This window comes from Poecilia reticulata, linkage group LG9 (genome assembly GCF_000633615.1).
Source record: "Poecilia reticulata strain Guanapo linkage group LG9, Guppy_female_1.0+MT, whole genome shotgun sequence".
NCBI classification, from domain to species: domain Eukaryota; kingdom Metazoa; phylum Chordata; class Actinopteri; order Cyprinodontiformes; family Poeciliidae; genus Poecilia; species Poecilia reticulata.
In genome coordinates, this window is record NC_024339.1 from 6,037,662 (window position 1) to 6,063,442 (window position 25,781).

General features: G+C 40.6%; 1 protein-coding gene across 9 annotated transcripts in view; it reads right to left on the minus strand.

Annotated features, from left to right (window-relative positions):
• Nucleotides 1-25,781, minus strand: part of arvcfb (ARVCF delta catenin family member b) — a 153,195-nt gene that overhangs the window by 56,089 nt on the left and 71,325 nt on the right. For all 9 annotated transcript variants that reach the window (XM_008417644.2, XM_017306596.1, XM_008417640.2 and 6 more), the window contains 2 exons: nucleotides 22,885-23,525; nucleotides 13,660-14,165 (listed from right to left, as the gene is read on the minus strand). In XM_008417644.2, the coding sequence (XP_008415866.1) occupies nucleotides 13,660-14,165; nucleotides 22,885-23,525 (1,147 nt within the window). The remainder of the gene's footprint in view (nucleotides 1-13,659; nucleotides 14,166-22,884; nucleotides 23,526-25,781) is intronic.

The window sequence follows — 25,781 nt, forward strand, 5'->3', positions numbered from 1 at the left end:
ATAAAAAGAAAATCACTAGGTGAAAATTTCACTGAAAACATGTTCACTCTCGCACCGTTTTTTTTTTTTCTTCTTCTTTTCTTTAACAGAGCTCATATATGTTAGCCAGCTTCACTACCTCGAGCACTACTGTAACCATTTGTTTTGTAGATGCTGCGTGCGTCCAGATTATTCTCACCCTATGAAATCGGCACCGAGAGAGATTTTATGCATCAGTCACCATACAAACAACACGAACAGAGAAGCAGTGGCTGCACATCTAATCACAGAAAAATAACCTCCAGCCTATTTTACAGGAAATAAAAACAGCAAAACAAAACAAAACAAAACAAAGGAGGGAGGAACAAAAGAAAAAACAGAGACATGCAGGAAACTAGATAGAGTTTGCTTTCCACCAGAGAAGCAGGAAGATAAAGCTGAGTGACAGAAGAAATATTTGCAAGTCGCAGAGACAAAATGTTCTGTTCCCCGGGGTTCTAACACGCGCTGCAGTGATAGGACCTCTAGTTTGGAAAACAATAACGTATATTAGATTCACACAAAGATATGAATTATGATTGGAAACAGGTGGGTACAGAGGAGTTGGAAGGTCAAAAATATTCTGGTCATCTTACAAGAGTGAATAGAGTTCATAAGCACTGCTGGGTAATGTCATTGTAACGCCCGATGCTGTCAAAGTAGTTACGGTGGGAAGAAATTAGCGTTTCTCAGCATCAGTGAGGTGTAAGCAGAGATGGAAGAAGCTTTTTAAAAGAGAACTGCATTTTCTACTTCATATTGAGATGATCAGACTGCGACATGGAGAGAGAGAGCTAAACTTCAGCAAGTACCAGGAAGACACTATGTTTCAAAGCAGAGCAGCTCTGTTTGAACGTTCAGTCTGTCCGTCTATATTCTAATAATCTGGATTTGAAAATATCAGCAGGTCAAAAAAATCAGTGGTTCAAAACAGGCCACATATCAAAGTTTAATATGAATGTTTTACAGAATATTCAAAAGCTTTTTCTGTCATTGTTTCCATTGTTTGTTTTACTTGTGCCATCAAATTCAGTCAATACTTTAACATACCTACAGTCATCACAGATAAGTTAGAATATCTGTTCTCATTTGTCAGATCAAAAGTCCCTTTTGAAAATATCCTAAAAGCTGGCATTAAACATACTTTACATTAAGCCAACACTTCTATATCAATATGTTTCTGATCTAAATAATCTGTTATGTCATGTTTTCATCAACTATATGTGAGAAATCATTATAATTAGCAGAAATTAAGGCTTTCAAATGTCCACCTGTAAAGTTTATCAATATAAGGTGTTTCTGAAATAAATGGATTTTTCAATAATACTCAAATTTATGCAGTGGTTCTGTATGTTGCAAATGAGATTTAGTGTCAAAACATATGACAGTACTGGCATTTAATCCATCTCTATTTTTCCCTTCATTGTATTACTTTAAAATGTGGGATGCAAACCTAAAGTATAAGGTTTCTACATATTAAAAAAAATTTTAAAAATTTGTCAGAAACTAAGGTATATTCTATTGTTTATAGGGAAAAAAACACAGTGCTTGCCTGTCTCTCTCTCTTTGCCCCCAAGCCTCATGCTTCAGAGAAATAACAGCTGGGAGCTCAAGTATTAAGATTAAACATAGATTCACACGCTTGTGCACATGCACATACAGCCGTGCTCAATGCGTGTGTGAACGCACGTCCACAGACGCCCGCGGTGTGTGGTTGTGTTGTGCAGTTGAACAGCGGACCATTAGCAGAGCGCTGAAGCTGTCGTACATTCTGGCATGGCTCTTTAATAAAGTTCCTGTACATTTTCCAGACGGTCAGTATTTCCTCTGTGCAGTCGTGCTCAGACACACACAAGTAAAAAAAATGAAAAAGAAGAAGCTGGACTAAAAATAACTCGGCGTGGTTGAGAGAGACTGTTTTATTTGCTAAAAGGTTTGTTGAATGAATGAATGCATACATATAGACAAGTTAGGATAAATACACATTTTTCTGTCATTTTTTGCGTCTTTACTCCAACTTTGTCATCAAGCTAAAGAACATATCTGTCTAAAAATAGACATATTCAACAAAACCCTAGTTATTTTTTGAGAAAACATATTAGCAAATGAATGGAGCAATTTCAGTAACCCTCGGGAATAAAAACTTAAATTACTGCCTGACGGACTGTATCCAGGGGCAAATTATTCCCAAAGCACAACACAAGCAAAGCTAAAGTAATTACATTGCTGAATAATTGTGTGCTTTGTTCATAGTAAATTTAATACCTCTATAGTTCAATATCGATTTATTTTTTACAGCACTTTAGTGGTATGTTTAACTTGAGCATATTGATATGCTTTCATCAGCATAATTAAAGCTTTATTTGGACGTAAAAACACCAGAACTGTGTTCATTTGTTGAATCTTTTAAAAGCACATATCTGTCCTGAATCCTTCTAATGTTGCAGTAACATTATAAACCTATTTGTAAAGTTGTAGAAATTATATTTATATTTTGATGACAAAATAAGATTTTATTCAAATTATTTACAGGAGCTAAGCTTTAAAACCATGAAACGTCTTCCAACACTCATTTAAAGTGGTAGAACAAAAACCATTTTTACTCTAACAAACCATTTAAAAACATGCATGACTGTTTCTGCTAAACTAATGCATTTGTTAGTCCCAGATGTTTTGCTTCAGTAATAATGCTACACAGATCCAATCAGTAAGATCAGTGTGAGACAGAAAGTACCACTGGGCTGCTGGGTACCAATTACTCAACCTTGACTTTTTTGCTTTTTTTTTTCCCCCAATCATGAAGCTTCACACCGCATATGTAATTAACAGAGTGATAGGTTTTCTAATCTTCCTGTTATATGTTCTCCCTTCCAATATCATGCAATTGCTACCCAAAGTGGAAAAGTAAAACAAAAAAGGAAGCTTGGATACCAACCTAGAATGAAATGATAATGAAAGATGGATGTTGTGTAGGAAAGGAACATGAGGAAAGAAAGTGGATTTAGCAGCATATCAAGGCCTGTCGCATCTTTGAAGCATGTGTAAGTCGTGGTTGACGCTCCCCCAGTTTGAATTATGTGTGCTTTTTTATATATATTTAAGGATTAACTGACAATCTGGGAATTAAATTTGAATGATGTATTAGTAAGCCCAATCAGAAATTAGCAAAGTTAAGCATAAAGTAGGTCATGTTGTCAGTTTCACTTTCAGTTTTAGACATCAAATATAACTCAGTGAGTAAATCACTATTAATCAGTGGTGGAGAAAGTACTCAAAAAATTTACTTAAGTAAAAGTACAAATACACAGACAAAAATGTACTTAAGTAAAAGTCAAAGTACCACATTAACATTTTACTTAAGTAAAAGTAAAAAAGTAYTGGCTTTTAAAAATACTTAAGTATTAAAAGTAAAAGTACTYGCTGAATGCATTRCCTAATCACTAATATCATTAAGTGAACCAATCGTMTTTAATTTTAATACRTCAGTAATGTGCCATTTTAATGAACAATGCCACAGATAAAGCATGTTTTTATTGAGTTTACTCTGTAACATAGTTTAGACTTAGATATGTGATTCTATGCATCATAATTTCAGGGATGGAAACATCTCGTCTCCTGTCCTAACATAAGAAATCCAACTGGCAGAGGAGGACATGGAACCAAAGAGCCACGTAGCAGAGTTGTAGTCTGGACCACTGAACCCAAGACCAAATCAAAACCAGCACCCCGTGCTACATGACAATAAAATTAAGTGCACCTATCAAAATTGCTTCTCAAATTGATCTGAAAGATTCACTTTCCCACCTAGATATGAAATACTTGGAGCTGAAATAAATGTAACCAGTATCAATTCAAACTCTTCTTCATTCTGTTTTGCTTTCATCTCTGTGCCACAATACACAGAGGTCTCCTGCCATYCCTAAAAAAATAACACCCTGGGCGGTTGCCCATATTGCCAATGTCAGAAATAATAATTGTCTGCACCATTAAACATAGCAATTAACAACGCTCAACTATGAACACTGTCCAAGGCCCAATAAGCAAGAAGTAACCAAGCAGTAGGAGCACCGTGACTGTTCTCATCCTCCCNAAGTAAAGTACAGATACACGAAAATTGTACTTAAGTACAGTAACGAAGTACTTGTACTTAGTTACTTCCCACCACTGCTATTAATACATAGAGTCACATGAGATTAAGTACCGTATCTTCCACACTATAAGGCGCACCGGATTATAAGGCGCACCTTCAATGAATGGCCTATTTTAAAACTTTTTTCACATATAAGGCGCACCGCATTATAAGGCGCATAGAATAGACGCTACAGTAGAGGCTAGAGTTATGTTATCCATCCACTAGATGGAGCTGCACTAAAGGATGAATGTCTAAAGCCACTTTGTTGACAAAGAATGTCAACAAAACAGTCTGACTCCGGTCGGCGAGGAGAGCCTTCTGCGACTGGGCCGGGGCGTGGCCGGACAATGGTCACCCTTCTCCGTTTGCGCACAGCATGTTCATCTAGAAAGTGGTGCTAAATGACCTGCAGACGACCTGATTCTAGATTGTCGGTAGGTAGATAGGTCAGTCAAACTTTATTAACAAACCAGCGTTCTGACAACTAGTCAGATAATAGTGCAGAAAATACGGTAGTATTAATTAGTCATTGCTATGATATCTGATTATGTAAATTCTCCAGTAGTGAATCTACCTATGGGCTACATAGATCTGCTGTTGTTGTGTCAACCTTCCAGATCGCTCAGGTCTTCTGGTTCTGTTCTGATCTGCGTCTACAGAACCAAAATTAGAGAAGCAGCATTCAGCTTCTATGTTCCACAAATCTGGAAAAAAAAACTTCCAGAAAGCTGCAAAGTAACTGAAACACTGAGTTCCTTTAAAACAAAACTAAAAGCCCACCAGTTTCCAGTTGCCTTTGAACCATAATAAATGATACACTGACCAACAAATGTGATGTGTCATTGATTTTGATTATGGGACTTGATAAAAATGTAATTATTGTTCTCAAACTGGTGACTGCATGGTGCCATTGTGACTTTTTTGTTTTTGTGTTATGATGTGTACCACTTGCTGAACTGCCTTGTTGGTGAAATCTGCTGTACATAAAGAATTATTGAAACTTGATTGATACGACATGAGTGAACTGCAGAACTCATATTGTGTAATTTCTCCAGATGTACAAAAAGTCTGCGCCAACCTGGAGGTTGTCACATCAGTGAAATTGTATTATTAAGTGCAGACAAAGATGATGAAGTATGTTTACCTAAGGCCCTGTATTTTCTAATGTCTTTGACAAACAAGGCACAGACCCATTAATGTGATAAGGACAATAATGTTGGCCTTTTAGTCCAGCTAAAGTGTATTTACTCTCTTTCCATCAACAGAGAACTAGACATTTAGAAAGCGTAAAGTAAGATTTAGAATATTTGCTCCCACTCTTTTGGATTTTCTGATTGAATGAGCATAGACAACGTTGTGAAAGGTTCTCCAAGAACAACAAAGAGTCTAGTTTAGCCAGCCTGGTCACAATAATCACTGAATAGTCTGAAGCGTACACTGTGGGTGGCAATTCCCAATAAATCCAGGTTCCTACAACTCAAAAGCTACTTGCTGATTAATATGAAATTTTTGGATCATGGTCAAGAAACTATACATAAACCCCCCCCCAAAAAACCCAATGAGAACCTATTAAATAAACTTGATTTCATAGGAAAATACCTCAATATACCATAGAAACTAATTAAAGTGTGTGAAAAACTACATTTCTGCCCATCCCAAAACTTTCTCCTACAACTGCAGTTGACTACTTGGCATAGTCGTTGTCCTTTTTCATGTACCAACAGGAGGAGATCCAAATGCTATATTTCTATATTACCTAGACACACTGAACTGCTAACTGTGCAGCTGTACACATGGCTGAGTAAGCACCAGTCCAGAAACTGCCTCAAAGAGCCAGACAGCTTCACTTCAGCTTCTAATGTTAATTTAAACATTCCAGATGGAGGCTTAGAGCTGTGAGGCACACCGGCACCACACTAGACTGCTGTCTGTGCATCACTTTTATTCCTTAATGACAGAAAAACTATCGTGCATGATATAGTGAGGCTATACAGATCAAACAGCTTGAGTTATGAGCTCACTTTAGCTTGTGCTTTTTAAAGGTGCAGATGAGTATTAAAAAAGTATCTGTCTCTGCCAGAATAAACTCAAAGGATTCTGAGTCAAGACAATCAATAGCGATTTATTACGAATACTTAAGGTCTGAAGATCAACTCCTCAAAGTCTTTAATGACATAAAGGAACCTTATTCTTTTTTTTATTGGCCATTTGGATCTCACAGAACTCTCTAATATCCAAAGAAAGAAGCTTGAGGCACCATTTTCCAAAGACAGTCAGGGAAATCAACCAGGTCAAGTTGTTTTTTGTTTTGGCTTTAAGCAACTCATGACATTACAACAGTCTGGTCAATCAAAGTAATTGATAAAGGCTAAACCCCAGCATCTTGGTATGCTGCCGCCATAAGTTTTATGACAAGTTGAAAAAAAGTATACCTCCAAATCAATGTCACATATAAATGTTGATTTTAACATTTCTCAAAAGTATGTCAGTCTAATATTTAAGTATTGCCACTGCTCCTTTAATGCTTTACCTTATGATAATATACCAGGGTGCAATTTGCTTGCTCTGTTCAAAGCAAGCAGATCCATGTATTAGTAAGCCCAACTTTTAGAGTCTAACTTTTATTTGATGAATTAAGTATTCGGTATAATTAAGAACTTGTACTTACTCCTCCCTCCTTCCCAACAACCACTAATGCTGTTAACACATTCAAGGCATCTAAAGATGAAATGAACATGAAGTGTTCCTTTATGCCGATGATTCACTGGTGTTCATTTCCAATCCTCAAACTTCTTCATAACTGTGTTGTCTGTCTGTCCTTTTATTATCTTAAATAATCCCAAAATGCAAGCTTATAAGACAGCTGAATTTTATGAGGATAATAATGGGACATGTAAGAGAGTGAAACAGCTAAAATGACACCTTTGTATAATGAATCAATCCAAACTGAAATCCAGGTGATCTTTTCCTGTATTCATTGTAATATTCAGTCTGTTGCAGCATATATTTGGAATAGGTGAGGTTTTAAAACGAAAATAATTGTAGAAACATTATATATTATTATACAATATATTTAATTTTATGAAGACATTTTTGCCATTTATGAACTTACGAAAGGTGACATTAATGCTTCTGTCACACAAAAGTCCGACAGCCAATAGACAAAATAGGGAAAGATGAATACAATGACCATAAAAAAAGAATAATATTGAACTGATCACACAATGATGGTAAAAGTCTCATATTGTATGAAATTTTATGGCTTAGAAAAATAGACTAGTTTTAACAGACATTTTCAAGATTCTGTGCTATGCTGAGGTTAATTATACCAGAGTTTTGAGGCAGACACAGTGAAAGCATAGTTACCCCCACATTTTAATCTAGATTTCATCATATCCAAGAAAAAGTGTCATGTACACTAAAGGTAAAAAAAAAAAAAAAAAAAAAAAAAAACGTCAGATGGAGCCATCCCAAGTCACACCATGAAATCCCACTAAATGTATCTGCTATTTTATTATTCTTATTTTATGCTATGGTATTTGACAAGTTTATGCTGGTATCTACCTAATTAAAAGGAAATATAAAAATCCAGGCAAGAATGTAACAACAATCAAACATTCATATGAGCTGGTATTGTGACAGATAGCAGAACATTCACGCCTGCCTGCCAGGCTGACAGCTTGATTACGTTGTGTCATTAGCATCAGATTGTGACAGGCAGTGTATTCAGTGTGCAGTCAAAACAGAGTGAGTGCAGCACCAGGATGATCTTTTTACACCATCATCCTGGTCACAAACTGTGCAGAAAATATCTAGTCCATATTTCCGCCACGGCGACATGCTCCATGTTTTCAGCGGATGAGCGATAAACAGCATGCCAGTAATCCGCAAGATACATCTTCATCATCTTCGCCGTTTGTTAATATATTCCACCCTACCATGAAATTAACTGCATGATGGTTTAATTAACTCAGTGCCAGAGTGGTCCTGTCTCAACAGTACGACGGCATCAGTTTCAACTACACGTATCGGATAGATTTTTTGAATTTGTCGATCTTTAAATCGTTGCTTTCAACAGCTCGGACGCGGATAAGGCAATTTGTAGAAACGAAAGAAAGCGATGAGTGAAAAGGTACCGGGAACCTATTTCTGCCAGAGAGGACGCATGAAGCGACACGCGGCCTCGCCAATTCTTTCCATCCCGGCTGGTTGGCTGTCACCTCCAGTGTTCCGGCTGAAATACTGCTCAGTCCGCTGGAATCAGTCACCTCTACGCTGATCACATAAGCCTAAGGGGAGGGAAAGACATGTCTTTGCCGTGGCGGCGATCCATCAAGTCCGACAGGCATACAGCCCACTGACAGAGCGTTATTCAGGTTGACAGAGCGCCGTGGAAGTGACGATCTCCATCCAGCGTCCTGTCGCTGTTTCAGGCCAGTGACTCTGGACCGGGTTTAGTCAGTTTGCTGTCCTCTGTCAGATTGTGAGAGACAGACGCCTGAGGGGAGTCCTGCTGTCTTCCAGGCACGGCTGAACCGGGGCAGAAACACCCGACCAAGCACCTGGTACAAGCGCACAACTTTGTAAATGTGTCTAATAGCTCACCTTAAACGCACCGCAAGATGAAAACTGTAGAGAGTGCCGAGGATGGCATTGCTTGTGAAAAATTCAGAGCTGCTGAATGATAGATAAAAGTGTTCAAACTGGTGTTGCAATTGCATAAATCATTACACCAACTGGGGTTTGGGAAAAGTGACCAAAAAGAAAAGAAGTAATTGACCTCTCAATGCTGATCTTAGATAAACGTTTTTTTTTTTTGTAAAATAGTCAGGATCTACAGTTTAAAAGACTTCACAAGCAACTTTGATAACCAAGTCAGACCACTTTCAAGGTCTGGAAGTGCTGTTCCTTTCTGATTTATTAATGCTGCTTATCTGTTTAGGAAACTTCTCAGGGGTAAACAGTCAAACCGGGTCGCACGGGTTTCCTTTCAAAACTAATTGAAAAACAACAAAGTCTTACTGGAAGCATGAAAACGGTGGTGTTGTGATTTCCAATTAAAAGGCCAAAATTCATCAAAGGAAGTCCGTTTGTCTTCAGAGTCTCAGTTCTTGCCTTGTTTTTTCCCTTTTACGTCCCGCCCTGGCTTTTTGTCTCTGATTGGACAGGCTGGAAGGACGAGTGGGACTGGGAACGGGACTGGAGCTGTAGCGGGGGCTAATTAAATTTTCCAGGCACCACTGGCAGACATGTTGCTCTTCAAGCAGAGCTATTAACTTAGTTCTGCCCATTACGGTTCTCCTCCTCTCCTTCTGCTCTTCACCCCTCCTGCCATCCATCAACGTCGCAGTGGCAATGAGAGCGGGGAGACGCAGTTTAGCAAAGGGGATTCAAAGTGCATAAAAACCGAACAAAGATGGAGACCTAAATATGCAGACTCACGCTATTGACCCATACACACTCATGCATAAATGGTCTTCTAGTGACGTCTCGATCAGATCCCCTGTACCAGTTTAGTGGCCTAATCAAAGTAGTTTATGCTTTAATATGTATTATTTTCTTATAATTCAATCTATTTTTGAAGTGCACGAGTCCCTCCTGGATCCAAACACCCACACAGCGTGATGCTGCCACTCCTGTACTTCATGGTTGAGGTGGTATTTCCACTTTCTTCCAACAAATGGAACGATGGCCAGCATTCCGGATTTAATTGCATCAGTCTCCAATAAAATCAAAAAATAAAAAATCTAAAAATCTAAAATGTATCTATAATTGAGTGAATTTTCAAAGTATAATCTGGCTTTTTAGGTCAAACCTTCCTCCTTTCTGAGTGGCATTTCAGCTCATGTTGGTTCAGGGTTATTTTCTCTACAGATAACGAGACTCTTAGCAGATTCTGCCACCATGCTCACAAGGTTTTAGATATTGCTCTAAAGTTGATTTGGAAGTTTCACACAAAAACAGTGTGAGTAAGAATAAACACGCATTCAATGTTATATATTTATAAAAAAAAAAAAGTCATCCAGGAAATAATCAAATAATCAAAACCACAGGAATTGGATGCGGCTTCACTAAAGAATGTCTTAATTAGCTCTCCTGGGACAATTTGACAAACTTATTACTGTGAAAGAGTTTTAGTGTTCATCACAATTCTAATAAAGGCGTATCAAGTTAGCAACAAGGTGATGAACAAGAGGAAGCTGAATCGTTATTTGATTGCAATTGTCTTTTTCTACTTTAATTTAAAGAATAGCTGAAAATTMAATTCAATTCGTTATTATTTTCATTCATTTAGTTTAAGATAAGTTGAAGTTGAACAACCTGAAGATGGCTATCAGGTCCAACTCAGACGTCCTCTATCTTCAGTTATTGATTTCTCATGTCACATTTTCTTGTTTGTAGCCTCATATGAGGAATAAAATCTGTGGAAAATGCAGCACCAATCTGCCTCATGATCTCACTTTTCACAAAGGAATTTGCTTGAGGCCACAAACAGCCCAGAGGCTGCTGAAACAGGAAAACAGAATTACTCTGAAAAGTAAAACGTTCTAAAAATATAAATGACTTGTCTGAATGTCTCGTGTGTGCATGCATGTGTGTGTGCGTGTGTGGACGTGTGTGTTGGAAAATGAAACCACTAGGTTCCTTCCACGTCACCCATTTCCACTAGGAGAAAACAGAGCTCTCTGAGCGGTTTTTGCACAGGGTTGCACATACTTCCACAGCAAAACCCTTAAACATATGAACTAAGAAAAGGAGCCCTGTAGTTAAAAAAAACAACAAAAAAAACAACAAAAAAAAAACTAAAACAAAACCTTGAATTATATTTAATTGCAGAAAAGCACAGCCAATTCCAGACAAGTGGCTGGGGACGCAAGCTGAAACTACATTGTGAGGAGCTGGTTTCCTGCGGGGCAATGGCCACCTAAAGCAGGATAAAGAGTAAACCAGCAAGAGAACGAAAATCACCGTCTGTAGATAATGAATGAAGGAGAGGGAAAGGAAAAAAAAAACAGAGACTGAGCGTGGGAGGGCTGAATAATGAGTAAGAGAGGGGGAGAAAAGCCTCCTTCCCTTCCGTCCTCCTTGTCTTGTGGTGAAGGGTTATTTTTAGCTTCAATAGGGAGCAACACGGTGCTGTAAAGGCAATCATTTCTGCAACAGCACCGCCATCGCTCACTGCTACATCTCTGTCAAAACAAAGGAGACTCACTTATGCAAACACTTAGGCATGCATGCCCACAACGGTTCGTAAAGCGCTGGGATTATAAAGACTGGCGTCAGCGTAAATAATAGCCTGTATGTTTGTAGTTTGGGGTGACAGTCGCACAGATATTCGTATTATAACGCCGAGCCAGAGCTGTTGTCAGTGCTGGAAACTTAACGTGACGACGACGTTCCTCCCCCTAAAGAGCATAAAAAGCAAATCCATTCCCCTCCTCCTTAAATTTCAGCATGCACTCAGTGTTTTCACTTGGCACCTACTTCACAAGGTCTGGGTATCTCACTTTAAAGTGTCTCATTTTTCACACAAGTGCACCGGGAAAAAAAAAAAAAGAAAAGAAAAATCTCTTCTCAGATGCCACAGTGTGTGAGCGTGTCAGGTTAAATCAGCTGGAATAAACTGAACACACACACGCACACACACACACACACATGCACGCGCACGCACGCACACGCGCACGCACACGCACACGTATTTCCCAGATGATTTCCACCGGAGCATCACTTCTGATTCAATAGCTTCTCCAAGAAGAATTAAAACGTCTTCGGTTATCTGATGCAGATTACAGACTTTTCTACAGGGATCAATACTTGTGTGACTTTGTTTTTTCCTGACGGGAGATCTTCTAGCTTCCAGTCTGTCTTTCTGCTTACAGTACAGAACACTGTGGCTAAAGTAATTAAATGTCACCTTATTTGTTTACACACACCAGCTCAGTTGGAGCATCTTGGAGTTTCTGTGATCAAATCTGCTTCCAAAACTCTGAGCTTCCTCGTAACGGTGCAGCTCAGGTCATTTACAGAAATGTGTCGGCTCCATGATTAGAAGAAAGAGTCATTTGCAGCTCTGCAGGGCTATATACGCACACCATCTCTTCCTAGCGACAAACTTTGATTCACATAGCTTAGTGCGAAAGAGAGAAGGAAAGAAAATATCAATCTCGCCTGCAACACAAACCAATCACAGAAAGTAAAAGGTCCAAGCAGATATATAGATGTCAACATTGCTGTATTCCTGTAACGTAACAAATTTGTATCAATAACTAGGAGCACAGTGCGGTGCAGAATATAAAAGATATGGCAGCCTACTGGAGAGAAATAGACAGGACTGCCAAACTAAAGAACTACTGCGTAGATGTAAGGCTTCAAAGAGTAGACAGGAAGGAAAATATGTAATTTCAGTGCCAGGCGACTACACACTGATTAATCGTGGGGTTTCTCTTTTCCAAATTTATTAAGACCTCTTTCGACTATTAGACCTGGACCCTTTTTGTTTTCACTTTGGACTCTGAAAAAAGGGCCCAGCAGTAACTCCTGCCGCTGGAGCAGAGTCAACCGAGTTCTCGCCAAGAAACCGAGAGCAAAAGAGAGAGTCTTTAACGTGCAATTAAAAGTTATGATTTTTAGCCTATTGGTTCTGTTGCAGCAATTTCACTTTGTAACGACTATGTGAGCTTCAAATGGCATGGTAATGTGCAGCTGTAGCAAACTGGAGAGAGATTTGCCAGACACACAATTCTGAACGCCTGTGAGAGGAGAGAAGAGCGAAGACGGATCCGGTGGGGAATAAAACCCCCTGTTCTCCGTAAACTGATGATCATGCTACAGCGTTTATGCTGTCAAATTGAATTATAATCGCAAAGAAGTTGGAGGAAATTTGTGACAGACACAGATTTTTGATGGATAAAATATGACTGTAGCAATTTCCTCCCCCTCTGAAAATAAGTTATTTAAAAACCAAAAACAAGACTGAAGACTTTACTCTATCTTCAGCAATAAGCAGATGTTAATTATTTAAAGAAGCAGTTTGTATTTTCCTGGCACATAGTGCCTTTTTATAGCACAATCAGATAACTGTTACCTTAACTTATGAAAATGCTTGTTATGACTTGAAAGCAATTGTACATCATAATTTAACGCCTTTAACTGAGCCTCTGTCTCTTTAAAAACTAGTGCTTCCTACATCGTTCCTCTATTAACCCTTGAACAATATTTTTACAGGTGTTGCACTGAGAAGCAGTTTGTAACAGTGATGACACAAATGTGCACTTGCACCAGGTGTTTGCTAATTGCTGCTGGCTAGTCTGAAGGAGCTGAGAGCTGGAGTTGCAGGCGCTAGGGCAGCCCAGGTGTTTTGTACAACTGAATGGTTGCCATGGAGATTAAAGGATTTCTCAAACATGCATAAATGAATCGAACTCCAGGTATGTCTTGATGAAAAAATAACATTATAGCACAATGTAAAGCTCGAAAAGTTTCATTTTTATGGGAAATGTTCCTCTTACCAGTAATGAGTTCTCGGACCTCCATGTCGTTGGTCTTCCTCAGCAGACGAATGAGGGCCGGAATGCCATCACAGTTCTTGATGGCCACCTTGTTTTCATTGTCCTTGCCGTAGGAGATGTTCCGAAGTGCGCCGCAGGCTTTGCGGTGCACTTCAGATTTGGGGTGATCCAAAAGGCTGACCAGAACGGGAATCCCCTTCAGCTGGCGCACATCCTTCTTAATTTTGTCATTCTCGTAGCAAAGGTGCTGCAGGTAGGCGGCGGCGTTGGACTTCACCGGGTCGATGGGGTGACCAAGCATGGCGATGACCTCGGGGAGATCGGGGTCCCGCCAGCGGGGGTCCTTGCGAATGCTGTCGATGGAAGGTGAACGCCGGCCAGCCATTCGGTCCAGACTGGCCATGCTGCCTCTCTCGGGCTGAGCAAGTGGTGCTGAATACATACCGTGGATGTAAGGGTGGCGCTCATCAATCAGCTCTGCCTCAATGGGGTCATCTGGGTACCCTCTGCAAGATAACAGAAGGGAGGACAGTCAAGACATGTTAGATGGAAGAGGTAAATGGAGGGCGACTTGAATTTGTCTGAGAAGAATCAGACAGCCAGGGGACAGGCTAGAAGAAAAGCCAACGGAGGTGAGACTCACTGACTAATGAGGGGAAAAGGTAGAGGAGAGGACAAGGTGATCCGATGTTTGGATCTGTTCTCATCAGGTTTGTCAGCGGGGCTCTGATGGCAGCCCTTTGCAATAAGCGAAATGATTTGCAGCATTCTGCTCCCTACTCCCTGTCAGCAGGCGTAACAAACATGTCAGACTTCAACAAACATCGGGTTGAAGAGAAAGCGACTAGGAGACAGGAAACGATTGCAAACCAACAGAGACAGAGCAACAACAAAAAAAGAAAAAGCTTTGAGGGAAAGACCTGTGAAGTCTTTTCTTTTTTTTTTTTTTTAAAGGAACCCAGAAAAAAGGATTTGATATCTCTTCCTCCAGGGGCAGAGAAAAGAGCCAAGCAGTTCCCCCAGGGAGGACTAGGAGCCCCTACAGTGCCTGCAGGGCTCCCTTTGCTCACAGCTCCAAACACTAGCATGCAGTCACTGAAATGTTAATGACCAACACTCTGGGATTTCTCTGCTAGCATTACCCTCATTAGCAGTTCTCCTATTAGTGTTGGGGACTTAAACAGTACTGAGCTCTAACTGCTTTTCTGGTGACAGAATTAAGGAGCAAAGTGGTCCACCGAGTGAAGGGGGTGGGGGGTTCCTTCACTGAGCCGACATTTCCAAAGTCCCTTGGAGTCTGTTCTCTACGGTCTTCCACTCCAAAGACACTGTCATACATTCTTCATAGGAACATGGGTGACTGTAATTGTTTGAATCCAGCGACAGGAGTGTTTGTCGGCTTTTTCTTAAAACTCTTCAGAAGGCTTCCCACTTCTGACATCACATACAAAGTTAGGGAATGTTTTAAATGTTTTGTTTTTCTCTCAAAAAGGCAGAAGAAGAAAAAACAAGCAGTGCTCTGTCATTAGGAGCAAAACTGTAGTGTTGTGTAGCTCCATGCAACATTTAGCATCCCTCCCCACCACCCATCCCCCAGACTGAGACTTGTTTACCCTCATTACATAATCCAGATGGTCTCCTCTCACCATCTTTCATGGTGGTTGGTGGTGTCCAAAGTCGGTTGCCGACGAGAATTTTCACATGGCGCTCCACGTTTAATGAGCTTTATGCTAATTATGTCGTTTTACAGCTTTCTCTGTGGCATTCAGTGAAAACTGGAAGGGGATCAATATGCCATCTTGCCTCGACTCTCGTGTATCCCTCTTTCAAAAAGCCACGCAGTAACATATTGGATTTTGTGGCATTTACTGTAGTTTGTGCATCTCTCTGCCATAGAAATCAATAAGAGATGAACTCCTTCCTGAACAATGTGTCAAAAATCCTAAATCCCTTTTCTGCTGGATGATAAAGAGATACAGTGCCTTGCAAAAACATTGCGGCATCAACGTTTCAAATCCAACGTTGGTGACATGTTGACATTTTTGAAAACGTTTTACAGCTACAACTCCAAACCACCTTTTGTTCCAGTTTCACCGTCTCGATCAGCTTCTATACATTTAAATTTCTGGGTGTGCTGGGGCGGCGCAGGGGTTAAGCACAACCCATGTATGGAGGCCTTAGTCCGCGACGCAGCCGTCGTAGGTTCAATTTCTGGTCTGGCGACCTTTGCTGCATGTCTTTCCCCATCTCTCATTACCAACTTTCCTGTCAATTAACTATCAAATAAAGGCCATGAGAGCCGATAAAACTTTTAAATAAAAAAACTTACATTTCGGATCATTCTTCACGACAAAATAGCCAAAGTTCAACCAAACTGATGGACGAGAACATGTAAAGATTAGTTTTTAACTCCTGTGGCAGACTCTTGTCTAGATGTAGCTCTGGACTTTGACTAGGCCATTCTAACATGTCAATATACTTTGATATGTTTAATCTGAACTGTTTTATTGTAGCTCCGATTGCATTTTAAAGGCATGTCCCACTACAACATAGACCTACGTAATAATGCAAGAACACGTTCTCAAAGATCAATAACTTTAAGTTCTAATCATCACTTAATACTGGACATGTTAAATTTCCAAAACAGATAAACAAAACAACAGAAAGAATAAATAAATGAACTATAAAGTCCATGTAAACAAAATTGTCCTTCAAAAAAATAACTAGCTGAGACAAAAGCACCAGACTGAAGACTTTTGTCATCCAGTCTTTGGTAGAAAGAGAGAAAGAAAAAAAAACAGTACATGATGTAAGTGGAAATCATTGTGCTCCTTTTAATTTATCATGCAATTAATTTATTGCATCAATAGATGCTCGCACAAAAGCTGCGGATCTCTGTGGCTCCTCATGAGTCACCGTGGATGTTTTGGTTACATCCTGCTTCATGTTCACCTCACCTAGATTGCCAGTTTCAGTAGATATGTTGTTGTGCCATACTCGTCCCTTTTCAGATTCCCAGAGCTCTGTGAGATGCTTAATGCTTGGGATATTATTTTATAACATATCACTGCTTTAATTTTTCCCACTACTTGGTCTCCTGTGTTTCTTTGTCTTGATGATTATCTGTTCGCTAATTTTCTCTGAAAAACCTCTGGGATCGTCACAGAACATCTGTACCTACGCTGAGAAACACAGAGGGACTCTTTTAATTAAGTAACCTTTAAAGGCCATTGTTGAAGCTAGATTATGTTTAGGAGTATTAGGAGTAAAAGAACCTGAAGGTAAATTCATGCCATGTTTTCAGTTTATTCTGCAGTTTAGTTTTTTTTTTTATGTGAAAGCTGCTTTGTCTTAGTCTATCTTATAAAATCTCTTAAACATATCTTGGTTGGTAGGGTTGTGAACATGTCAAGATGTGAATGAGTTCCAGAAATATGAAACATTTTGCAAGGTACTGGAGTTGGATCCAAAAGTTACAGAGACAGAATAGCTTTGGGGGTTGTGGACAACAACATTTGTCCAAATGCTTCATCCACTTCCACTTATATGAATAACTACAAACTTTGAAGAAAACAAAGCTAGCTTTAATTTAAATAGAGCTGGCATTCCGAATGCTAACTTTGGGAAGTTTTTTTTTTTTTTCTTGTTGAACAAGCTTGCCCCTGCAGCGTAGAAGGAGGGGCAAATCAAGATTCTGATTACAGAACATAATCTGGAGAGAGACCGGTGCTCTGAGGTTTGGCAAAAAAATCTGAGTGACATGATAGACTGCATGCAAAAAACACGAGAAAATTGCATGTGTGCGTACAGGCGCTGGTGGTTACTAAAGGCACCCATGCGTACACTCGCCACCCAAGCCATCACCCAGATTTTTTTTTTTTTTGTGCAGCAGAATATTGGACCTGACAAGGCAAAGAGAGGCAGGCATAACCCGCCAAAGGAAGAGCGTAGTTCACAATCTCAGACTCATCGCCATGAAGCAGACCTGCATACATAAACCACCACTGCTGTCACTTTTGTATCTCTATTTCTCTCCGGCTTTCTCTCTCATTATGCCCCACACTTATTTTTTTTTTATACGGGCTTTGTCACGCAGACACATCGGCACACAGATAATGTGTACAGTAGTGCAGATCGCGGCTCATTTAGATCCGGGACCGATGCGGCAGGGCTTTTGGTAAAGCAGGCTGAGTGACGGGAATGTCAGGATTTGCATTTATATTGGCGGCATTGTGCGAACCCGGATGGCTGTATTCAGGGGACGTGAAAGGGCCCCTCTGCAGCCAATACACTCTGCCTGATTACGGCAGATCACCCTCCTTGTGTTAATCGAGCTGCTTAACGTCCGTCCTGTTTGGGAGCATCCGGACGTTTATTTAGGGGGTCTGCGTGGCCGCATTCATTTTGAGTCTGGATGAAAGAGACAGTTGCACATCCTCGCTGTACTCTTTCACAGTTCTTTATGTTTTCTCGGCGACTTTCATCGTCTCGAGCCGTACGTGACCCTGCTCTTCTGCAGATCCATCAAAGGAGGTAAACTGAAAAGAATTACACACTCTGAAGATGTGTGCACCTCATGTCTATACACACACACACTCACACCCCTTTCTACTACATTTATGAGCTTTTCAACGATACTCCTTGGGGAATATATTGGTCATTCTGAGCTGTGAATGATATTGTGGAGATGAGTTTGCAAGAGAAAACATGAGAAAGAAGAAGAAGAAAAAAACCTCTTGGTTTTTAGATTAGATTTTCCCCAACATCAAAGTGAAGTCTCAGTGTTTCATTTATAATTTAGAGGAAAGGCTTGTGAGAAACCTCAAACATATAGAATGAGATTTAAACTTTAATATAAAGAAAACCTTGAAAAAGGGTCTGGGACTCAGGAGGGAGGTTAAACCTGGGTTTGAAAGTTGGGGTGACAGTGTAGACAGGATGGGAATGTCCAACTCTGTCCAAGAGTTGAGTGAACTTTGGTTCAAAATGTGCAGATGGACCCGTGAATAAAAGCTAAAGACCTTGTGAAGATGCTGCCTGAGGCTGGTAAGACAGTGTCACTAGCCACCATAAGGCGTGTCCTGTGCCAATATGGGCTGAAAGGCCACTCAGTGAGGAGGAAGCCATTACTAAAAAAAAAAAAAAAAAAGAAGAAGAAGAAAAAGCCAGATTGTGATTTGAAAATCCACACAGGGACAAAGACTTTCATTTTTAGAGATGTGTCCTGTTGTCTGACAAAACTAAAGTGGAATTGTTTGGCCATATTGACCATCGTAACATTTGGAGGAAAAAGTAGGATGCTGGTAAGCCTTCAAACACCAACTGTGAAGCATAAGGGCTGGCAAAGAATGTTATGTTGACATATTGAAGAAACATCTAAAAACATAATCCAAGAAGTTAAAGCTTTGGTCTTCTAAATGTACTTACAGCCAAAGTAGTTACAAAGTGGCTTAAGGACAACAAAGTCGATGTTTTGGTGTGGTCATCATAAAGCCCAGATATCAGTCCTATTGAGAATATGTGGGCAAATCTTCCTCCTTTCTGTTGGGAGGAATGGATCAGAAGGCCAACAAACTACTCAGAGAAGCTGGCGGAAGGAAACACAAAACATTTGACCCAAGACAGAGAATTTTAGGTAATGCTACCAAGTTTATTAATGTTTGGGGACAATAATAAATAAATCTCTGACATATTGTTTTTGTCATTATAGTCGGAATTAGCAGAAGAAAATAATTTTGGTGATTCCGACTTCAGACAGTGAAGAAGAATGTGTGTTTTTATTCGATGTATGTAAACTTTTGGTTTCAGGAGGCTTGGAAGGAAAAAGGGTCCGAATGCACATCCATGCCACGTTTTTCTAACTTCCCTTTCTCTTCACAGTTATATACTACTTTGAGTTGGCCTGTCCCACAGAACCTCAATAAAATGCAATAAAGTGGCTGTAACATCACAAAACGTGAAAGAGATTTAGGAGTACAAATATTTTTTCAAGACACTGGATGTGAGCAGAAAGGAGGTGGATCAATTGGCCAGGGTCACATCTCTTTAATGGGCCACTCGGTATATAAACATCAGTGGATTAGATTAAAACACACCGACCCCTCTCAATTAAGTGATGAGCAGCTATGGTCATGGGTGCATGTGTTCATTTCCAAGTGTGTGTGTGTGTTTGTGTGACTTCTGGATACAGGTGGGCAGGTTGGAATGGAGTGGATTGCCCAAGGAGAGATGATCCATTAGAGATCGGCTTTAAGACGCCCCTGTGGTTTGTCACAGCTCCAAAGCGGCTATTAATCACACTGGCATGAAGACACCCACACTCACAGAGAGGTCCTCATAGACACAAACTCTGTGTCATAAAGGCTGTGTTAGAGTTGGAATGTAGCGGATGCACCGCTTGTCCAGACATAAAGGGAATAGAGATGCTCTCCTGCCACTTAGTGCTTATGTCATTATTATTACAGGCTAAATACAATAAAAGAAAATGTTATTTTGTCAGATTTTCACCACCGCCTTCATGCATTTATTATGTTTATTGTGGTTATCAACCAACACAAAGTAGAGCATCCAATCTTGTCCACCGATCTAGTTTACCTCACCAAGGGTCTGAAAATCATCAGTATTGGCCAAAACTGGAATCAGCAGGTCAGACTTTTCAAAGATCGGTGCACCCCTCATTTACTCCTTTTTATTCTCATATCCAAAAATAATTAATGACATGATAACAAAGAGATAATACATTTAATAAGTCATTGCTTCAGAGGTCACCTAATTGGTAAGTAGAGTCCACTTGTGAGTAATTTAATAAGAATACCTTTATTGGTCCTCCATTTCAGTAAAGTCCGTCCAAAAGAAAAAAAACAAACATAAGTCATGAGTAGACAGGTACCTAAGGCTGCAGCCACTGGAGGCGCTGCCCTCCAGTGGCTCAGTATAGATAAAGTTGCTATGTATTGATGTCACAGAAGGCATACTTTTCAAACCCAAAGCTTTCCTCATTAATACACTACATGTGTTGATAATTAAAACTGTACATGACCCGGAACAAAGCATCTTCCAAATGACATCATGCTTTTCTTCAGCTCGTCTGAGCTGACAGAACGATAGACGGAGCTAAATAAAAGGTAGTTCTGGAGGAAAACCTGCAAAAGTGTTGAGATTCAGGTGAAGATTAAACTTTCAACAGAAGAATTAACCAAAAAAGACAGAGCAAAAAAAAAGTGTCTCTACAAAATACTGACTAAAGAAGGGCTTGATAAATACATGATTTTTAGTTTGACAGAGACGTCGCTTAATGCCACCATGTCTCTACCTTAGAGAAGAGTTAAGGTCATAAAAACATTCCGGTTTACCATTACCAGCAGATGTTAAATATAAAAGTAAATGAGGCAAGGATCATAAATGCTCCATTATGGGCATGCTGAATGGCACACAGATCAAGCCAGAACATCACTGATAGCTTACTGAGTACTGAGCCTTTTTCTCATTTGCAATGCAAAGTATTCCAGCAAAAATATCAATGCTGCTTTGACACTGTCCACCAACACTCTGATTTCTGCAGAACAATCCCAAACCAGCTTGAGAATGGCTGAAGCAACATAAGAAAGTCCAATCTACACTCCTAGTTCACTGGCAAAAGTGGGACATGCTCCGTTTTAAATGGGTTGTCACAATAACAGACTGGTGTAGCCATTACCTCATTAGGACGGCAAGCAACACATGAATCTACTTGTGGCAGCGTTTAGAGGGCGCCGCTGGTCCGACTGCGCCACAGAGCAAAGTTAGAATTAACCCTAAAGTCTAAAAGCCAAGCGAACCCCAGCAACAAATCATCATTACCATCGGCGTGGCGACGCACAATGGAGTCCGCTGTGGCGACAAAACAAGCGCATGGCGCCGACACAGAAAGCCGCTTTGGTACTAAATATCACCATTTTTGTCTGTGCATAATTGAAGGCTTGCATGAAATGATAAGCTGTAATTAGAGCGCGTTAAATCTAAGATTCATTACAGCACTTCGGAGACGCTGGTCCCTTCTTGGAAGAATACTAATCACAGCCTCAGAGCTTAAGAGGCTGCGTGCTGCGGGGGGAGCTGATAGTAGCTGCTCTTAGACTGAAAAAAAGGAATTGTACCCAGGGAAGGAAATAAAGCAAATGCAAAGATAAGATTAGAAAATGTATGTTTTATTGTGTTGTTTAAATGAGCTAGATGCATGCTGGTGTTTGGGAATGCATATGAGCGACTGTGTGTCTATGCATGTGGCTATTAGAGATGTGTTGTGACACATGTAAGGCACGTTACAAATTGCCTGTCACAGCAAGCGTCTCTTGGAGGAGTGACTTGTTTTCTGAAGATGGGATTTTATTGAGTGTGTGTGTGTGTGTGCGTGCGTGCGTGCGTGCGTGCGTGTGTGTGTGCGCGTGTATTTGACAGAGGACAGTCACAAGTGTGTAATGACAGAGGCTCTGATTAGGCTTCTGCTCTTTTGCATCAATGTGGGAGCCTTTGAATCCAGTGCGTATGCTCAATTATTAAGAAGCTGGAAACCTGCGCACCGTTCTGTCCTTCATGGCGACTGAAACAAACACGCACACTCCAGCCTCGCTCTCTTTCTTGCTCTTCAGCCCTCTTGGAACTGGCGAGATGCCAAACATTTAACTTTCAGATTAGTGGAAAAGTGCAGAGAGCTTGAAAATATCCATCTGTTACAGATCAGTGATAAAAAAAAAAAGTCTAACACACTGACTCAGCTTCAATCCCATGGTCCAATTTACTTCAGTCTGGACGTTTTTCCCCAGGCTCTCTTATGGTTGACAACAGACTGACTGAGAGCTATTAGCAGACAACAGTTGGTTTTTAGGGTTTATTGTTAGTGGCCGACAGGTCTTTTCCTGTCCCATAAGGCGAGGAGTTGTGCTTCTGTCCTGAAAGTTTGTTTGAAATCCCGACACACTCCCCTATCTCCTTCCATCCTCCTCCTGTCTTGTCACATCTCAAGTCATTCCTGCCTCTTAACCTCTGACACAAACACGTGTTGACTGTTACAGGAAAAAGCCAATCCAAGGTAATTTGTTTTTACCAAGCTTCTTTTCTTAGCAATTTTTGTAGCAGTCTTTCCGATTCAAGAACAAGGCAATGAGACAAGCATTTAACAAGAGTTCGCTTTTTGTTGCAAAAAACAAACTTTGGTACGCGGTGTAATGGTTAGCAGTTCCTTCTTACCTGACCCTGTGCACATCGCGGAGAGGTTCCCTGTGAGTGCGGCCCCGGTTCGTCCCGGGCAGAGTCCGGCGGCTGGCAGTGGAGTAGTCGGGTTCCAGCTCGTACGGCTCCTCTTCTTCGGGCCCCAAGCTGCGACGGTCGTCCTCCAAACCATAAGGCTCGGGTTGGAATCGCTCAGGTTGCGAGCGGTTCAGATCCACTGTGCTGCTGCCCATGGGCACCTGGGGCTGCGCCACATGGCCGTAGTCGTCCTTTCTAATTGGCAGAGTGTAGCTGTTCTCTGGACGGTAGCTGTTGGGCATGTACGGGTAGCGTGGCGGCCGGAAGTTGACGCCACGCGACAGGCTACCGTAGTTGTCCGTCAAATCCGCGTAGCCTTCGTGGAGGCCATAGTGACGGATGTACTGGCTCTCTGGTGTCTCCACGTACGAGTCGTTGTAGGAGTTGTTGTAGGCGCGGGTCAGGGTAGAGGTTGCTTGGGGTGTGATGAAGCGTTCGCCTCCGTTCTTCATGTATCGTCGGTCGATGGAATCGGTGTAGCTGCTCAGAGGGGATGAGCCTTCAGGCAGAGGGAGGCCGTCTGGGCCCAGGGGGACCTGCCGAACTGTTCTGGTGGTCACCGTCTTCACCATCTTAGTCACCTGGAGATAGGGGAAGATGCATATGTCAGACAGTGATGCAGATTTAAAGCTCTTTGCATCAAACGAATAATACTGTGGCATTTTCTAATTCACCATATTAGCAACAAAACACCAGGTGCAGCAACTTTTGATACTTTCATTCTCACTATGAAAACATTAATTTTCCTAAAGCAGTGTCCAAGCTACTGTGATGCAATTTACCAGTACTTTAAGAGATTTGCACTGGGTAACCAAATGGTGACCAGCATTGGTCGACTTTCAGCTTGTTCTGATGTGAGCACATCCCACTGTTCTAACAGCTTATGAGATCAACAACAATCTTCAGTGTGGATGCTGTAACTAAGGAAAGAAGACTCAAAGTTAGCGATCTTCAGGATCAGTGAGGTGACGACAATAGGAAAGAGACGCGAGGAACGTAATGGGAAACTTTCATGCACAAGGTGTTATGCCATGTCTGTGGTTTATTTTGGCTAAGAAAGATTTCACTGCTAACAAGACAGAACAGAATACAGCTGCTTTTTTCGTTTTCTTTTGAGCTTTCAACATCTGTATGTTATGAAATATGCTGAATAAGAAAATAACAACACCCATTTTGAAATCGCAACATTCTAAGTATGTTGTGACTTTTTTACACTTATATGTTGTTCAGTATGATAAGTGACTGATTTACAATTATATGTTAAGCATAAATTACATGATTATTATTAATTGAATTGAACATGATTGTATATAATTACAAGGATGAAGTGAAATATATTTAAGTGCAAGACATGATTTATTTGAATAGAAGAAGTCTTTTATTTTGAAGAATGCTTAAGTATCTGGTTCTGTTTTGTCACTATCTTGCTTTGTTGATATTTTGGTTGTCTTGGTTACGAACAGCTGTCGCCGTTATCAGCTGTCGCCGTTTTCGCTCTTCAATAAAGAACTGAACAGAAAAGTTCAGTAAAAGACATACGAGCCTCCGTTTTGTTTGAAGAAGCTTCACTCCGTAACAAAGTATACCCTAAAAAAGCTCCAGAAATGCCAGCGATGCATGCTGCATTTATCTCTAATATTAAATGCTGAGGGCAGTTAAAACTAAATCAATTCAGTTTTGTTTTGAATTACTAGTAAAATCCAGTTTTCTTCTGTGACGTACAAGCAGTGTGAAATCACCTCTGCTCCTACTATAAATATTTAATGACAAATGGTAGCATAATGATTAGGGAAAAAAAACACTATGCTGTTTTTATTTCTTCCATACATACAATATACGGCTAAACACAACAATTCAGATGAAACATTCAGATCAAGAATATTGCACACACACAGAATGAGAGCAGACTGAGTCTCTTAGAGTTTGATGTAACAAACATGTGAATGTTCAAATGCTGCTCCACCAGACTCTGCATCCTGTTAGCGCCCTAGGGAAAGTGTTAGCATCCCATCCTGTGGCTGGACGGGGAGACTACCAAACCAGAATGCATCCCTTTCTGAGGCCCACTCCCTTCTTTTAGCTTAATATCTTTATATCCTCTGCTGTAGGCTGTGTGAATAGCGACGACAAACAGCAAACACAGCTCTGTCTCCGGGCTCTCCGTTCATACAGAAAACAATTTAGGCGCCCAGTGAGTTCTCCTGTGGCCGATAATTGCCTATTTTGGCCGGGGTCATAAATTCATCTTCAAAATTAATGAGGCTGATGAAAATACATTATCGTCTGCGAATGTGCACAATTGGTGGAGTTCATGTTACCCCGGAAAAGGTGTTGGAGATAGGTTAATTTCCACTTGATAGGAGCAGACCCGAGCTGATTGGCTCGGAAAAAGCAAACAAAAATAGCAATAATAAAAAAAGTTCCCTTCTCATCCCGCTAATCAAGAGGTTTAATGTTGATCAACAGCCAAGGTAATTGTAAAGTGCTTTCTATACTATCAAATCAAATATATAATTTCATCTTTAATCAGCAGCGGGGACAGAGAGATGCAAGACATCAGACATTACCAGGAAAAATAAACCCATGCTACACAGGGGACGGGGTGCCAGGAGCAGAAGCGCAAACCACAGATTGGCTGTTTAACATAGTATCCTCATTAACTTAGCTGAAACAAATAGAAATTTACACTGGCCTCGTTTCTTGATTACACCCTGACTGAGCTACATAACAAAGCCCATTTCAGGAACATCAAGGTTCATTTCCATGTTCCAAGTAATTACAGAGTAGCTTGTTTTCGACGCCAGTCCGACTTGGCTTTGCACAGGTAAAGTTTAGAG